Here is a 19,201-nt window from a genome sequence, read left to right as displayed (position 1 = left end):
TCGGATTGAGATCTGGGGAATTTCAACACCTTGAACTATTTGTCAAGTTCCTCAAACCATTCCTGAACAATTTTTGTAGTGTGGCAGGGAGCATGATACTGCTGAAAGAGGCCACTTCCGTCATGGAATACCCTTGCAATGAAGGGGTGTAGTCGGTCTGCAACAATGCTGAGGAAGGTGGTACGTGTCAATGTAACATCCGCATGAATGCCAGGACCAAAGGTTTCCCGTTTCTGAGATGCTCTGACCCTGTCGTCTAGCCATCACAATTTGGTCCTTGTCAATGTTGCTTAGGTCGTTACGCTTGCCCATTTTTCCTGCTTCCAACACATCAACTTGAAGAAGTGACTGTTCACTTGCTGCCTAATATATCCCACCCCTTGAGGTGCCATTGGAACAAGATGATCAATGTTATTCACTTCACGTGTCAGTGGTTTTAATGTTGTGGCTGATCTGTGTGTGTGTGTGTGCGTGTGTGTATATATATATATATATAGCTAAATACTAAAATAATACTTTACTAAAATACTAATACTATTCAAATACACAGTTGTGGCTCGTGGGAAAAATTACTTTCAAATAATGTCCCATTTCTTCATGAAAATTGCTGTAATTAAAACATCTGTTATCCATGTTTGTGTTTCCTTTGTTTGCAGTGGAACAAAAACCTTTAAAAGCTGTAGGAAATAATTGGATTTCAAGCAGGTGATTCTCCTGTAAATTGTAATTAATCAAATTAAACTAATTAGTAACTGAATTGTCAAGTCAATCTCAAGTTGATGTTCCTCTGTCCACCATGCAAAATGCTCCCAAGGAGTTGAAGGCCCTCGTCGCTGCTGCTTAGCGCCAACCTTTCTTGACGTGGCCCAGAGAGAAAAAGGTTGATCAAAGATTGAAGCAAAGGATCTTTCGAATGGCGGAGAAAGAACCTCTCAAGGACCGATTCAACCTTCAGACACAAGGTACAATGGTTTGGCAGGAGGTTCTGTGGTAGGAGACCAGGAGGACCCCACGGCCAAAAACCCTTCCGAAAGAACGCGCTGTGGGCGGAGACAAAATCAGAGCTGTTTGGTAAATCGCATCAAGTGTATGTTTGCAGAAAACAAAATGAACCCTACGAAGGAGAAGAACAACGGCCCCCAACAGGCAGACACGGAGGAGGTTCAGTGACGTTCCGGGGTTGCTTTGCCGCCGCGGATTCTGGGTGCGCTGAATCTGTGCATTGGCCTCATGGAAGCAGGAGATTGCTACGGTATTTTCAGGAAATGCTAGTGCAGCCTTTCGATCTGTGCTGCTCGTATAACTACTAATAATGAAAACTTTACCTAATTTACACGGTCAGTCAATGGATGTATAGGCTTCAGAATATGTTCCGTAAAAGTGCTCATTGGAGATACAGGATGTCCACATATTAAAAATAAATATCTAGAAAATTCCAAGTCACTCCAGATGATTAAAAAACCCCTTTATTGTACTTCATGACATTGTTTAAAAATGCACCAGGCATTGAACTTCCTCGGGGTAAAAAAGAACGACTGAGTTTGCTACAGACCTGTATGCCACCACAGTAAAATGGACTTGCAAACCTAAAAACAGGGATGAGTTATACAACTACACAACAGCCCAAAGTTGTGGGGACTTATAACTATAAGGGGACTTATAACTATAAGTCCCCACAATTACGTGAAAGTCGTCTCTAATTAGCAAATTGGGTTTTTTCAGCTGTTTATCAGCTTTTTCCACTGCTTTCGGGTTTATAAAACGACCCAGTAGAAGGGACTCTTGATATGGCATCACCATACAATGGCAGTTTCGTAACAAGTCTGCTCTTCACATTTCAGCCCTGCAAGAGCTGCTAATGTCAACTGCGAGTGGTTATTGTGTAGGAGAAATTGAGAAGTGGTGCCTATATGAGCTGACAGGACAGGACCGCTGTCCTCTCTGTCCTCAGTTGCAATGCCACACAAAAGTTTTCAAACTGGCCCGAGAAACATTAGTGCAAGAATTGTTCATTGGGAGCTTAATGCAATGGGTTTCCATACGAAAATGTGTTCTATCCGGCAGAGGTGTCTGGTTTGGCGAATGCCCCTTAGTGTCAGTGTGTGGACATCTCAGCGCTACAGCATTCAATGACATTCTAGACAATTCTGTGCTTCCAACTTTATTTTCTTGAGGGAGGCACTTTCCTGTCTCAGCCGGACGATGCCTCCAGGCACAAAGCAGACTTGGTTTGTCAAGTTCGCTATGGAAGAACTTAACTGGCCCTGAGTGCAAGCCCGCTCACCTTTGGGATAAATAAGACCACCGGGGTGGAATTGCAATTGTGAGTGAGTGGAAGCAAATCTTGGCAACAAAGTTCCAACATACAACAGAAAGGCGTCATAAAAGAGCGGTCGCTTTATAAACCAGCAAAGGAACGACCTCGACGAGTCTAAATCAATGCCAATGATTTTGGAATGAGATGTTTCGATTATATCTTTGACCATGCAAATATTTGAAACATTTCCGTGGCTGTAGAAAGAAAATAATAATAAAAAAAAAAAACACCTGGACCAGAATTTTTCCACACATTAGCCATTCATTAATCATGACTTTGTTCTTTGCACTTGCTCAATTTACGGATTGATCAGTCTACAATAATAGCCCAGATCCCAGATTTGTTACCTGTGACTGTTTCCATGGTAATCATGAGGTGGTAGTCATGGGTAACAATCACTTATAATAATTGATGCAAGACATTTTAGGAAAAGAAAACATAAAGTCGAATTGTTTGCTGCACGGACGGACGGACGGACGGACACATTGTGGTGTGGAGGAGATATTTCGAGCAGCTGAAGTGATGCTGGGTCAGCAAGCTCTTCAATGTCAAAGTAATTAAGTATTTAGATCATTACGGCAGAATCTGATTAGAAGTATTAAATCTGATGTGAAACAATGCATTTTTAGAGTCCAGGTCTTTCTTCTAATGAACGCTTTGCTTAATTAACAGAAGAAATAAAAAAACACTGGGTTGGTTCTGAGTTTGGTTCTCAGAATAGCTGCCATAACAGATTAAAGACAACACTGTGACCATGTCTGCGTGTACAACATTAAGCACCATTGTACGTGACACTATTTGGAGTGTATTGTCGTAAAACACCATACAATTGTCGATACTGTTAAATGTTAGTTGCAGCATTTAGTTTCCAAGGTAACAACAGGGGTGTATTTATAGTGTAGTGAGGGAGGCAGATGAAAAGGAAAAAAAAAAAAGTGTCTTGGAGCAATTACAATAAGTCAAAGTCATATACGGTGATAAAGATCAAAACATGCAATCTGCTTACGGTCCAACGTGCTGCTCCACAACAAGCTCATTCAGCACCAATTCTGACATTTGCGTCAGCTGGTACTTAGTTGCATTAGTGACTGAAACGGTACAAGAGGACGTGGACCAGGCTACGCATGGAGCGAGATGAAGGAGGAAAACAGACTTCAGCAGGAGAAACGTGCTCTACATTGTGTCATTACTTAGAAATTAGAAAGAAATCGAAACTTTTTAGACTTAAAAAAAAAAAATCAAACGACGCATTTCATTTTTATTATTTTTATGAAACCGCAAGGCAGAAAAGGTTTTACTATGAAACCGTGTCAGACCCTTGACTTGAGTTTTTCCAATATAAAAGGATGTTTTCCTAAAGTTTTGTTAAGGAGCCACTGTTAAAGCCAAAGTAGGACGCTTGGCTACTTGTATCTTAGGTAGCCATCATCTATGAGGGAAAGGTCGTGGTCAAGGTAAAAAAAATAAAAATAATAATACTTTCCAGAATTCAAGGCATTCAGGACAATAGATTTGTGACTTCTTACTCCACTGCCCATAACTTTATAAACAAAAAAGGCTCTGAACTTAACATAGCTTCAATTCAACAACACAATAACAAAACAAAAGTATATAATAATAAATAATAAGATTATTAAGCCAAAGTAGTACCCTAACTGTATAGTTATTAGTTAGGAGGCACCCATCTTTTATTCAATATCAAATTCTAGAAATGTGCACAGCATACTTATTCAAACCCCTATCAATCTCCTGGCTTTTTAGAATAAGAGAAATTCAAGAAAATTTTGTGTATCTTCATCTTCTTCTAAAGTAATTGTTCTATAATCTTGAATACTGACCAGTCAGAGTTAATAATCATTCCTCCACGTAAAATAGATTGATGTATAAGACGATAACTACACCTGATTTAACTAAATTTATTCAATTTAATTAACGAATAATGAAGTGAAGTGTCGGTCTTGGTACAGTGCGCAAAGTCTCGAAAGGTGAGGACGTGTCGGCTGATCAGCATCTGAGCGCCGCCCTGAGTTTGGCCGAGCGCGCCCTCGGGTTCTCAGTCACCTCCTCCGTTTGTGGCGTGACCACTCCTTTCTGCAGAGGAGCCCAGTGGGGGGTCCGTATCACTCCGTCTTGATCGTTTTCGTCCACGTCTCCTCCACGCCGCTGCCTGCGCCAGCGCGGCCGCTGCGGTGGGGCGGACAGGTCGTCCCCTTGGAGGAAGCGTTTGACCAGCCGGTCTTCCAGCGAGTGGAAGGTGAGCACACAGAGACGGCCCCCGGGCTTCAGCATGGCCTGGGCGGCTCGCAGGCCGGCGTGCAGCTGGTTCATCTCGTCGTTCACGAAGATCCGCAGAGCCTGGAAGGTCTTGGTGGCCACGTGCGACGGCCTCTGGAGCTGGTCTTTGCGTGCGTAGAGAGCGGTGGCGGGAAATGATCCTGGACACAAGAAAATACTGAAGCTAAGCGGAAATATTTACTAAGTCGCTTCCTTTCGACACTCCATGAACAACAGAGCCAATAAGATTTGCCACCGATGTATCAGCCTGATGATATATTGATCACATTCAAATTCTAAAATTGGTGCCGTGTCTCTCATTGTAAACATCAACATTTGGATACAAGGTGTTGCTCCTCCCAAGATTGTGTCTCCTTCCCTGGTTTGATCTAAAAAAATATGAATACTTTGCTTCCTCACATGCGTCTTTACTGGACCAGTGCTATTTGATGGACAAGGGGGTAAAGTAACAGGAGGCACCACAAGGGAAGTTTCATTTCGTGTGAACTTGAAGAAAATGTTTGCGATATAGCCCTTCACTATCGGCGGAGAACTAATATAAAGAACTGTGTGGCAGCTCCATCCAGTCTTCTTTGTCCCTGTTACTGGTTTACCATGTACGTGTATCATGTGCTGTGGTCGTGTTGTACATGTGTTGTACTTAAAAAGTCAACTCACGACACATCATTTTATTTTAGGAAAAGGAAAGCGTGAAACAAAGAATAAATGTCTCAATCTCACTCTGAGGAAAGCTCTCAGGGAATTCTCCCCAGCTACCACCGTCCATCAGGAGTCTCCCCCCCCCCCCCCCCCCCCCCCAACACACACAAAAAAAAACAATGCATCAGGGAAGACATTTCAAATAAAAATGGGTAGATGGATATAAAAAGAAATGGAGCTTAAAAAAAGAGAGGAAGTGTGGCATTTCTCTCCTCCTGCGCCCAACACAGCGCTAGGTGTGACTCACCCTGCAATCAATACAGTGCTTGCAGAGCAAGGACAAGCTTTGGTCTGGTCTAGCCAAACTATGTGTTTTTTTTCTACAATTCATCTTTCAAAGGTCCCGCAGACAGAGCATGGGAGAGGAGGAGAGATCGACACTGGGAAGGCCACAACAATGAACCCCACAACAATAAGAACAAGAATGTTTGAAAACATTCATGTGGTGTAAAACTATTAAAACAGAATACACAACCATACTGTAAATACACACGCACACGCACACATCTAATCTGGTGTTTCTCACTCTCTAAAATTGTACTATTTCTACATGTAAATTACACTACATTATGCCATTTAGCAGACGCTTTTCTCCAAAGTGACTTATAGCACAGAACTCCCTCAAAGGTCTGTGCTAAAACCCCAAAGAGGCAGTATAAAAGTATTCCAGGTGAGATTGCTATAAAAATTTGAGCAAATTGTTGTTTCGACAAACTTGCTTACAAAACCCATCTTAGAAATAGTGTACAACTTTTGTCTAAGGCAACCTAAGAGATATGACAAATTACAATTGTGCTTGTTTTGTGCATTTTTATCACTTGGTCTATATGTAATGCATGGTTTCCAATTTGTTTGATTTTCACCCAGCTTATGTAATGTTATTTTCTGAGATTATGTGTATGCAGAACCTAATCACCTAAATGGTTCATAATCACAGTTTTCCTCCATAATTCATGCCCAAAATTAAAGGACTACCTTCCTCATATGGACATCAATCATCCTTTGGATGCTTATTTTGCAGTAGCAAAATGAAGGTTCCCAGAGTATGAAATCGACTTGGGGTCCATTTAATTCCTTCAGCATCATATATTTTTCTTCATTAAAGTTGGGTTGGGACCTGGTTCTCAGGCCAAAATAAAAAACTGAAAAATCTGCCTGGCACTCCGTTGCTACTATACTACAGATCAATGAACACATCTACAGTAATCTCAAAATTTGATTTACATTGTAAATTTGATTTGATTTGCAATTGTGAGCAAAAATGTTCTCTCTCTTATGTTCCCATTCATAAATGTGTTAAAATGACAGCTGATGCACTATGATCTTGAATCTTTCTTATTAAATCCCTCTTTGGAATAATAGGACATTAACCAAACATTAATTTCATGAAGCAAAAAACATCTAGAACATCTATCTTTTCTCAAAAATCTGCAATTACATGAGAGGAAGGGATATTTGGGGAGAAGTCAGGAGCCCAGGACAAAATGTATGAGATGAACGACTAAAAAATACAGCGTAGCTTAACGTCGGGAGTGAGCGAGCTCCATAACTCTTTAGAGATTTGCGATAAGCATGTGCAGTAGGCTGGACATTGAAAAACGATTGCAGCCATTTTTTTTTAATTTTTTTTTTGGTTAAAATGTCTCATGGCCTCAACAGGGAAAGATTCCCTTCACATAAATAAATCCGGGTCGTTCTTTCTAACTGTAGCCGTTTCTCCCGGCAACAGTGTCAGGCTAGCGGCCGAGCGCAGACCCCCGGGGACCTACACATGTAAGGACCTTTCGGACTGATTGGAATAAACGACGTTGGCGAAGCACTTTGCTCCGGGAAAAAAAGATCAAACAACTGCCCTTACTCACACCTGTTCCCCCGCGTGACGCACGTCGTGCTTTGTGCAATAACCACCGAGAAGACATCTCACTCACATTCCAACTCAAATATGAAGACACACTAATCAATGAAGACAAACAGGGTAATCCCAGCCTGATGCGCGAGTAAACATTGTCTGCGTCTATTTGTGCGTGCACATACGAGTGTTTGTGCACGTTTTCAGGCCGACCCGCATGTGTTTATCACTAAGTGGAAAAGGGAGGAAGAGACTGAGACGGAGAGAGAGAGAGAGAAAAAAGGAAGGGTGATAAAAAAAGGAGCGATTTGTTAAAAAAACAAACAAAAAAAACCACAACGAATAGTGGGACAGTGGGGAAAAGTGATGTTTCAAGATACAAGCCAGACCCTAATTCATACACCTCCCGATCCCCCCCCCCCCCCCTCTTTGCTCCAATAAATAGTGATCTACGTACATGTAATAGGAAGTCGAGGAGGAAAGATGTTAAAAAAGCGAAGCACCAGGCGAGAGGGTGACACAGAGCATGCTGTGAGGGGGGAGCATGCTGTGATCTCGCAAGAAGACGGAAGTGAGTAGAGATCCAACATGGCGGCGCCTTGCTTCACTGACTAACACACCAACAATCCGCTCCAACTCAGACAGATAAAGCAAATTGTGAAAAATATTTATACAGTTTATATAAAATTAAAAAAGGGAACACTGCGCAAAAACAAAGTGGAGGACCTCAAGGATTACATCGATTTTTTTCTTATAACGAGTACATGATGGAAGACGACTAGGACCACAATAATCCCGTGAAAAGGAAGAAGATGAACTCAGCAACGGACACAGACGATCTCATCCCGGGTGCTGTAGAGGTTAATGTCTTGTATGAGATTAACAAGAAGCTGGACGTGCTTGGTCCACTTTTCCGAGATATTTCCGAGATCAAAGCCAGCCTTGATTTCCTGCACCGCACGGTTGGCGAGATGCAAAAAGACAACGCGGATCTAAAAACCTCCGTGAAGCTTCTCACAACGGAAATGGAAGTTGTAAAAAAATAAAATAAAGTAATGAAAGAGACTATCCTAGATATACACTCCAGAAGTATGTGGGACAACCACATAATTTCTGGGATCCCAGAAAACAACACCGACTCCCCAGAAAAGACTTCCTCCACACCGCCCTGAAACTCCCCATGGACACAGTGAAGCAGATCACCTTCCACCGGGTTCACCGACTGGGACACCGCTTGGGGAACCATCCCAGCTCCATCATTGCCAAGTTTGAACACTTCAAGCACAAGGAGCTGGTTAAAAGCAAAGGACGGGACCTGAAAGGAACCATGCCGGGCATGAACGACCAATTCCCCCGGGAGATCAACGACCGACGGAAGGTGCTGTACCCCATCCTGAAGGAGAACCGGCAGAAGGGTAAATGCGTGTCAATGGTTGTTGATAAACTATATATAGAGGGTCTGTTATTCCGAGACTCCTCCACCACACCCTGGTTATTCTGATCATTATGTATGTATTCTTGTAATTCTGGTAATTATATAGTGCAAGATGGAGAAATTAGCATGCTATCTATGTCAGGATTTAAAATATTGCTCACTCTCATCATCTCACCCTCCTAATCCCCCTTCCCTACTTCTCTCATCTTCACCCCTCCCTAATCCCTCTCTCCCCATTTCTCCCATTACGCTCACTCTATTCTGTCTCTTTATCTACTTGTCATTTGTTTGTGTAAATATGTATCCCTACAAACTTCCTACAATACTCGGACAGTAAAAAGGAATGTAAAGGAGGAAATCCCAGACTTATCTATGGTAAAGCATGGGAACGGTAGTATAGCTATTGCCTTGGATGCACTGTGCCATCACCCCCTAACTAACTTCAATGACACCTATTAAGTTTGTTAGTTGGAATGTGCTTGGGCTCACCTGCTAAAAGTAGCTAAATCCTAAGTTACCATACAAGGATGAACCCCAGCTTCTGTCTACTGCAAGAAACTCACCTCAATGCATCCGAGCACCTCAAACACAAAGCTAAATGGGTTAATCAGATGTTTTCTGCATTATACAACTAAGAAAAAGAGGCATTTCTATATTGATCAATAAAAGTATCCCATATCAAAATAAAACCACAATATCAGACCCAGAAGGGCGTTACATAATGATTAATGGAATTTTAGGTAACATCAAATTAACTATAGCTAATATTTATGGCCCCGATGAGGATGACCCAAATTTCTTTCACAATATATTTTCAAAACTCTTAGATTCTCTGAATAAATTATCATATTGGGAGGAGACTTCAACACAGTACTGGACCCAAGTTTTGACCATTCTCAAACCAGAAATATTCACAAATCCTGGCGTTCGTTGGACACTATAAACAATTTATGAGTGATCTTGCTCTTGGGGATTGTTGGCGATCAAATAACCCACATTCTAGAGAATACATATATTATTCACCACCCCACCCAAGCTTCTCTTGAATCTACCTTTTCTTGACAAGTAACTCCGCCATGTCCAAAATCACTAATCCTGAAATCCATCCTATTGTAATTTCTGATCACAGGCCAATTAGTTTCAACCTCATAAATGAAAAAAAAACGGAACCCTCCCAGCAGGTCGTGGTTTAACGCCTCGCTTTTGACAGATAAAGAATTTAACAATTTATTTTCCAGAGAATGGACTTCCTTCATTGAACTGAATGACTCCCCAGAAATATCACCATCCTTACTCTGGGAAATGCTATGGCAGTTCTAAGAGGTAGTATTATTTTATTCTCCAGTCACAAGAAAAAGACAAGAATCCCAAAATAAACTCGAACAACGACTAAAGGAGTTCCACTCCCAACAAACCCACTTATCCATTGAGCAAATCCGTATTGAGACCCGGACAATTACTTCTCAACTTGATAATATCATCATTTAAAAAACATAATTTCTCATGCAACGAACAAGAGCAAATTATTTAGAATTCAATGACAAATCAGGTGATTTTTTTGCCAATCAATTGAAATGCGATAGAGAAAAAACACTCATTACAGCCATCCAAGAGCCACAGGGTAGGATAACATATCCTCGCAAAATATCAATAACATATTTAGAGACTTTTATAATAAGCTATAACACTTGGATAATGAATCTAATATATCAAACATTCACACATTCCTTGATGATATTGCCCTGCCTAAACTTTCGACAGAGCAGGCTACCACCTTAGATCAACCACTCACTCTAGAAGAACTCAGGAAAGCTCTCTTTTCTATGCCCAACAATAAATCACCTGGATTTATACCCAGTGGAATTCTATAAACACTTATGGCCACTTATAGCCCCATAATTAATTAGAATGGTAACAGAGATTAAGTCAACCTCCACCATGCCTCTGCACATGAATACCGCTCTCATTTTGGTTTTGCTCAAACCCAATAAGGACCCAACCCTCACCTCCAGTTATAGACCCATAAGCCTTATTAATTGTGACCTTAAGATCAAACACTAACCACTTAACACTTTATAATTCACCCAGACCAAACAGGCTTTGTCAAAGGCAGACACGCATCCAGCAATATGTGTATAATAATAATAATGACCGCTCCGGCATTTACTATTCGCCATCTTTATTGAACCCCTCGCGGCGGCTATCTGTCAAAACAGTAATATCGTAGGACTACAAAGAGGAAACTCTGTTCACAAAATCTGTTTGTATGCAGACTATATCTTGTTGTACATACAGAACCCAATATCACCCTACCGGAAGTGTTCAATCTTATATCTAAATTCTCAGCTATCTCAGACTTTTCAATAAATTGGACTAAAACCACAGTCTAACCACAGGGGGGGGCTGCAATGCTGCAACCCAGAAACTTCCCTTAACCATCACAACGGGCAATATTAGATACCTTGGTATTGATATCTCCACCAATCTGTCAGATTTGTTCACCCTTAACTTCACTCCATTGCTCAAAGACATTGATGAAGACCTCATTTGATGGAACAACCTACCCATCTCACCAATTGGTAGGATAGCAGCAGTGAAAATTAATATACTTTGAAAAATAAACGACATATTTTCAATGACACCAGTGGAACCAAAAGTACATTGGTTTAATACTCTAGACTAAATAGTCAATCAATTTTATTGTTAATACAAGAAACACAAAAAACACAGAAAAACAAAGACAACCCCAAAATTTAGATACTACTATCTAGGGAACCATCTTAAATTTATAATGAAATGGTTACAACCAGAGCAACAATTGGGCCATGGATGGCGAGACATTGAACAAACAGAATGTCAGGAGTTCTCATTATCTGATCTACCATTCCTTACTGAATCAATAAGGAAACATAATTGCCTTAAAAACCCATTTATCTCAACAACTCTGTCAGCCTGGTGGAAATTCCTCAAACTCAGTTGTCACACTCTATCTCCAAACAAACTCACGCCAATCTGGCACAACCCAGATTTTCTGGTTAAAAACAGACCAATAATGTTTAGGTCTTGAAAAGACAAGGAATTACCCATGCCGAACACATTTTTGAAAACAATTTGCTTTTATCCTTCCCAACCCGAACCCAAAGATATAACATCGATGGCCACGGCTTTCTTCAATTCCTTCAACTACAGCAGTCTCTAAAAGTTAATATGAAATTGACGAACAACATCCTACAACCACCTCCAATGATCAAACTCATATCGGTCACTCCAAAAATGCAACTCATCCAATATAAGATTCTGCACAGAGCTCATATCACGGAACACAAAATGTTCAAAATGGGTTTTGTGGATGAAGACATTCCATCTCAATGGAAGAACTATTCGCTATATCCAAAAAACAATGTTGATTCATTCAATGAAATATGGACTACTTGACATAACTCCATCATTTAATACTTGAATCTTCCTAAGTAGGGGCAATGTAGTGGTGTTTTGGGGCATGTGGGGCTCTGCGGTTGGGTGGGTGCTGGGCGGCTCTGGGGACATCCATGGTGTGTAGGCCTGTGGTCGTGAGGGGTCCCGGAGCCCCACTGGGGTGTTAGGGGGGCCGGGGGTGGGGGGCATGCTCCTGGGGAGTACCTGCAGCTGGCATCCATGGGTTGGTTTGGGGCGTGGTTGCGGGTTTGGTGCTCGGGTCGGGGGCAGGGGGTGCGGGTCGCTGGTTCGGGTCTCAGTCCCGTGGTCGGCGCGCTGCTGGTCTTGCCCGCCCTGTGAGCGGGGCGGCTAGGCTTGTGTGCCCTTCTGCGTCCCACAGAGGGGTGGCCCGTCGTGGTTAGGCGTTCCGTCTGGTCCTCTCAACGGGGGTCCTGAACCTGGCTGGGTGTGCTCGGCGCAGGGCTCATCATGCGGCCTCCTTCGGAGCGGGCGGTCTCCTGTCGTCACAACAGGCTGCCAGGGTACCTATCCTCTGGCGCTCTCGGTGAACTGGGGGGTGGGCTCTGGGTGGGGGTGTCGTCTGCTGACAGACCAGGGGCCTGATGGGGGCGCAGAGCTGCCCAGCATGGTGGAGGCCGATGGCGAGCCGCTCTGCGCCCGTGGCTGATCGCTGTAGGTTGGCTGCTACCAGGTACGGGAGGTGGGTGTTGTCAGGTCCGAGGGGGGGTCTGCGTGGTTGCCCCCCGGCCTGCTGCGCCCCCGCATCGATATGGTCATGACTCGTCTATCTCTCCCAGTGCCAAAACTCATACTCCACTAGCCCATACACCACACAATAGGCCTAGGGCTTGCGGGATGGGTGGGGTGCAAGATAGGTATGTGGGTGGGGATGCGGCAGGCAGCTGCAATCTTGCCTGTCACGCTCCTTCCCCAGGGTGCTGCTCATCCGTCCTGAAATTTTAATCCCAATCATATTAGCTTAGAACATATACACTCGCACACAAATTCTACTCCGAACAACACTCCACCAGACCAGGGTCTGCGGGGCAGGAGGGGTGCGAGTGATTCGGGTTCAACTTGCATGAAGGACTCGCACACCCAACCTTGCAATTTTAACTGCAATAGCCAACAGCACACATTGAGCACTGGGGTTTTCCAGGAGACGGGTCGGTGTGGGGGCATGGTTGGCCAGGGGGCGGTTAGGTGGGCCCCCTGCCGGCTGGGCTGGAGTCCTGGTGGCTTAAGGTGTGCTGCTACCTGCCGGGGCTGCAGAGAGTGACACCGGGTGCCTTCCGGAGCCCCTGGGAGGGCTGCTTGCTGTTGTGGGTGTGGTTTGGGGTATGGGGGGGCGGCTGTCAGACTTTTTCTCCTGCTGCATGGCTTCTCTGCGGCGGACGCCCCGGGTGGTTGGGGGCCCGTATATTTGGCGGCCTGCTGGCATCGGCAGGTGGGGGCTTTGGAGCCCTTTCCACTGCTTGGAGGCGCCACGACATAATACCAACCTTCTACACCAGAACCAATTGGGATAAATCCTGTACACTCACCGGTGGACACCTTACACACACTCACACACACACAGACACAGACACACACACACACACACAGTCCCATCACACACACACAGACACACAGACACACAGACACACACACACACACACAAACACACACACACACACACACACACACACACACACACACACACACACACACACACACACACACACACACACACACACACACACACACACACACACACACACACCACCACACCTGCTTCGAGTGCACCCCAGCACCCTACTGGTTGCATTCCTCTCCTTTCCTCCCTCATTTGCTGCTATAACTATGACAGGAAGAGGCCACGTGACCAGTTGTAGTTCCGGTTTTCCTGAAACTAATTAACTGTTTTTCAATACATGTTGTCGCCCAATGTTTATGTTTTTATGTAAATGTTGTTTGTTTCTATGTTTATTTGTCTCACCTGTGGTGATTCTCCCCCTCTTGGAGTAGTGATCAGTTGTTTATTGACCCAAACATGATAAATAGTTCTCCAAAGAGGGTGCTGGTGGTGGTTCTCTATAACTAAAAACTGTGCTCTTGTCATCCTACAGGTCGTCCACAGGACAGAGTTATTGCAGCAGTTCTTGATGATTTATGAATTAATAAAGAGTTGCATTGCAGGTTGAGAACTTGAACTCCACTTGCAGACTCACTCTGTCCTAGATGCAATGGCATACAAATACTCTTTGTTGTATGCCCAGCATGCTGACAGCACAGGTTAAAAAAAAAAAAGGAGAGAGAGTGACTGTTATTGACTGTAATTTCCTGAGACAAATATGTCTTGTTGGGAGACAGCCGCTGGTGTGTGTCTTTGCCCTTATTCTCTGACAGCCATCAGAATGCAAGAGGGAATGAATGGGAATGGTCGCTAGATACCTGCCACCAGGCTGGCCAGCTGCTGCGTCCGGGTAATGGGGTACACACTGCGTGCCTCCACGATAGCGGAAGCTATTTTCCTGGCGTGTCTTTCCTCCCCGTACGCGGCGAGGATGGATGCGAGTGCTTGTTGATCTAAGGCGTTCACCACGTCAGCCGCGCAGGGCATGTCGGGGTACCTACGCACAAAGAAGAGCCCAATTAAGCAGATTGACGTCACATCCTTGCTGACAGCACTAAATCCTGACAACGGTCAGGTACGGCTGGAAATCTTGCAGCAGAACATGCAGTAACTTAAAGCCACGGCCATTGGCTTCGGAAGAGGACTGGAGTTGCAGACTACCGGGATGATTTCTTTTTGTCAGCAATTTTTTTTTATAACACATGAAATTTGTGCAAATCAGCAGATATTAAGGTTTGTTGCACATTACATTATAAAAAGATGCATACAGCTTTACATTTCAGTCAGAACTTCACTAAATAACACAAAATATTACATATGCATAATAAATGTGCTTAAGACGTAATTGGAACTATGATATATGCACGTTCATTGCGGATTAAAAAACGTTTTTAGTTGTTAATATAATATAAGCATTGATTACTTGTCCAAACTAAGGGAATTAACTCTTCAAAATTAATTCTAATAACTGAGCCATGCACAATATACACCAATCAGCCACAACATTAAAACCACCACTATTTGCTATTCAATATTTGAATTTTCTTGTGTGTTTGATGTCTAAATGCTGACTGTAATTTCTTTTAGACAGGCCTGACCACTTCCAATGCACTGCATCGGAAGTGGTCAGGCCTGAACAAGTGGTCACATATTTGTCTGGGCTGGGCCCAGACAAATGTGTTAATGATTGGTGAGTCATGAACAAGATATTTGTCAAATATCACCATATCTTGTTTGGACATTAAGACTTATCTTCTATTGTGTAACTCATCTTACACCTGGCTGGATAAAAATAAAACTAATAAGCTTGAGGAACGCTCAGCAATCAGCTCTGGAGACGCTCTCTTGTATAGGATCGAACATGTGACAGGGCTAAATGCACGGCCTAAAACATTTCCTTATGGCACCTGAAAAATAGACAAGAGTGCACAAGCAACCAACTTAATTTTACACCTCAAAATGGATTTGGCCTATTGGGCTTGATTTTGGCCCAAGCAGACATCTATTTTTTAAATAATGGAACCAGGAAACTGTTTGGCCTTGGCCATTTTCACAGGCTGATCATTTCATCTCTTCGATGCGTGTTCCCTTAGCATCTTGGCCCGTCTTAAGTCAACCTCAGGATTATTAATCATGTGAAGGAAATGCACCGTGCTCAGTAGATTAATTATGAGCAATGCGCTTTGCTTGTAAACAAATGCCGGGATACAAGCAAGACATTTTTAAACATTATTAAATGAAAAATAAATGAAGTTCGGAATTCTGTGCTTCAAAGTCAAAGTCATTGAAAATATTGGTTCAGACACCGATAGATTTTTATGAAACTTGAGGATGAGGATGTCAATGATTGCATTTTGAACGTGAGAGAGAAACTGCCCACTGAGACTCTTTAGGAGGTCTGAGTGGATGAAAATATATGCTAAAAATGTTGCAGATATTTGCCAAATTTCCTTTAACCTGAGGGATATGAATCATTAGGTTTATCAGCTGTGTGCTTAAAATGTAACAGGCATGATAGGGAACCTTAAGCAACAAACCAAAATGGAGCAAAATGACAGATCCCAGAAATGTAAAATCCCCACACATATACCTGTTTATTAGATGGTTAGTTCATTTTCCATTGCAGTAGACAAAGCCTATTGCAAACATGTTGGCTTAGGCGTCAATATCTGCTCCATGATTTACAACATGGCCCAAGACGTCTGAGATCAACAGCATCAGACAATAAAACACATTTCAGGTTTATTTGACAAATGAATCATAGCGGTTATAATGAAGCATCATGGCCATTTAGTAGTAAAAAATGGATGAAGGAATGAAGGAGAATAGAACGAAAATAATCTTTCTCGACTGTATGCATACATGTGCCTGACAGATGTATGAGCTGAGTCCCCCCCAGTAATTCTTCTAAAAGGAAAAACATATTAAATGCAAAACTACTCCACATTTTTAGCTTCATAGAAAATGGTATTCAAGAATGTGTCACAACGATGCCTTGTCTGAAACTGTTCTTCCATATATTTTTTTAACTTGTGCCATATTTTTTTAACCGTCACAGAGGTATTTAAATCAGCTGTCAATGTTTACGTTGTACGAGACACCCAGATGTTCTCTTAATTCAAATGCATCCTTTGATGGGCTCCTGTGCAATACACCAAAATGCTTATCTCGGAATTAAGCGGCCGTTTCTTCTGTTTCATTCCACAGAAGAATGTCAAGTTGGAAAGAAAATGGAAGATCGATACCCATCATTCTACGGAACAAAGACTGGCTGACAGTGCTTTGGACAAAATTCTGATTGTTGTAGCACTATAAAGCAATCAAAACGTCCCGGCAGCACTGGAACATAATATTTGTTTATTTGAAAAGCTTTATTAAATCACTTTTGAGGTTCTCCAGAACAGAGAGATTGATGGGGGGCGGAGCGGAGGATTACAGGCATTCTAAGAAGTCGATGGGCGTGCATTAAAGCAATGGGTATACATTTTCCTGACTGACTCATATAACCCTACTTACAAATCACAGAATGAGGAAAATAAAAATTGTGACCGTACATTATTGCGTTTTCTACGATACAGATGGAGGAAAACAAGCGCTCAACGGAGATATCAGGACAAAACACAAAGGCTCAAAGATTGGTTTGATGACTTTATCTGTTGTTGTAGTCGTGCCCCTGAAAGGTAGAAACAATTGGCCATTTCAGAAATGCTGTTCACTAATGAACTGTGACATTGTCACATCAGCTGATTTAGAGAAAAAAAGAAAAGAAAAAACAAAATAACCTATTTTTACTTTTTCACCTTTCCCATGACTTTGTAGTCTCTCTTCTATTTGAGTAAATTTTGGATTGATCCATTTTTTGCCAGTTATTTTAACACTTTAAGTTGATTTATACATGCTATTTTCACCCCTTGTTGTGAAACACAGAAGTTTAAGCATTCAACTAAATTTCTTTAACTAGTGGAAAGCGCTTACCTGACTCCATCCATTCTCATATCCAGGGGCCCGTCTTTACTGAGTGAAAAGCCTCTTTCAGGCTGATCCATCTGCATGGAGGAGCATCCTGCGTCCAACAAAACAGCATCAACACCACCGGGGTCGATCTGCAATTTGCGCAGCAGTGCTTCGAGTTCACTGAATCGGCCAAGTAAAGGTTTCACACGGCAACTGAAAAAAATGTGGGGAAAGGAGAAATATCAAATCACAGATCAAATTAGATTAAAAGGCGGCAAAAAAATTAAAATAATCCAAATCATAAGAGGGTATACAATATAGAGTTTTTGTTGGATGGTGTCATGTAAAGGGATGCTCCAGGAAATATGTGTTTTGTGTATTTTACCGAGACTCAGATGAGAAGGTCAATACCAATTTAATCCGTGTCCATTCAGTACTGGGGCTGAATGCTAACTGTGTTATCGCAATGCAAAGCTGCAGATGGAATCAACTAGCCTAGCTTCTGTGGACCATTTATCTATCTCGTTACCCCCTTTCCACCAACGCGAACCTAGTTCTGGTTGTGTGCCGGTGTGTCGTTAGAACCAGGTGACATTTTGCACATTGCACATCGCACATTTTGGTGCAAGTTTTATCCACATGGATCTACATATTTAGCAGGAATTTGTGCAAAACCTTGTGAATTAACCGGAAGTTGCAGAATTTTGGCGTACCTTTATTAGTTTGTGACATCATGAGCCGACATTACAGCACAGGTACTCCTCACGTAGCGACCCACTGTACCTGTTTAACGACTGTTCGGACTTACGACCAGCTCTCTGACCAGTTGGTATTGTGCGCTGCATCAAGCATCTCCATCTTCATCCTTTATACACTATATACATTATATACACTATATACACTGTATACATCTCATCTTATTATCATTCTCAGTCTCGTTCCCGCAGTCTGTCAGTATTCACTAAACTACCGTTGGCAATGGCCACGCCCCCTTACCGTGAAATAACACGGGTCCTCGCTTATGTCAAATTCGCTTAACGACCTGGTCCTAGGAACGGAATTTGGTTGTTAAGTGTGGAGTACCTGTATATCAGTATTCGCATTCGGGGGGGCTGTGCTGTGTAGACTGCAGTGGTTGCTCCGCGAGATGAGCAACCGGGAGACGACAGACCGAGGGAGCCGATGAGGCGCTCAATGTAAACTCAGAAAAACCGTGCTGCGTTTCAGAGAACCCAGAAAACTGTGATACGTACCAGCGCGACTTAACTGGACCCTGTGTATTGCTGCCTGTAGCTATATTTATTATTTTAATTGCGGTGAACACCAGGACAATTTGGAGGCGGTGCCTGCGGCAGCCTGCGGACTCTGGCCCCGGCAGCTTGTGCATTCTAATAAGAAGTGGACTCAATAAAATATGATATATTTTACAATATGTCAACTTGATTTTTTCCACTGTGTTTTGAGGGAGCTTGTGTCCTCCACGGACCACTATTTTGATTTTACGTCCATGCTTTAGCGGTCGCAAAAATGGCGTTTAGTTGGTGTTGGTTGTCTCCGCCCCCAGCCCCGGACGTAAGCGGTTCTTGGTTCTAGACCAGCAGC

At 42.8% G+C, this 19,201-nt stretch overlaps 1 protein-coding gene across 1 annotated transcript in view; it reads right to left on the bottom strand.

The window, feature by feature from the left end:
* Positions 1–3,197: 3,197 nt before the first annotated feature.
* mettl15 (methyltransferase 15, mitochondrial 12S rRNA N4-cytidine) overlaps positions 3,198–19,201 on the bottom strand; it is an 81,520-nt gene continuing 65,516 nt past the window's right edge. Inside the window, exons 4-6 of the mRNA XM_079997398.1 lie at positions 17,621–17,812; positions 14,464–14,642; positions 3,198–4,752 (exon numbers count right to left, since the gene is read on the bottom strand). Coding sequence (XP_079853524.1) covers positions 4,322–4,752; positions 14,464–14,642; positions 17,621–17,812 — 802 coding nt within the window. The 3' untranslated portion in view covers positions 3,198–4,321. The remainder of the gene's footprint in view (positions 4,753–14,463; positions 14,643–17,620; positions 17,813–19,201) is intronic.

This window comes from Zeus faber (genome assembly GCF_960531495.2).
Source record: "Zeus faber genome assembly, chromosome: 3".
NCBI lineage: Eukaryota > Metazoa > Chordata > Actinopteri > Zeiformes > Zeidae > Zeus > Zeus faber.
Note: the sequence above shows the minus strand (reverse complement) of the source record. Positions and strands in the feature narration are given on the sequence as shown.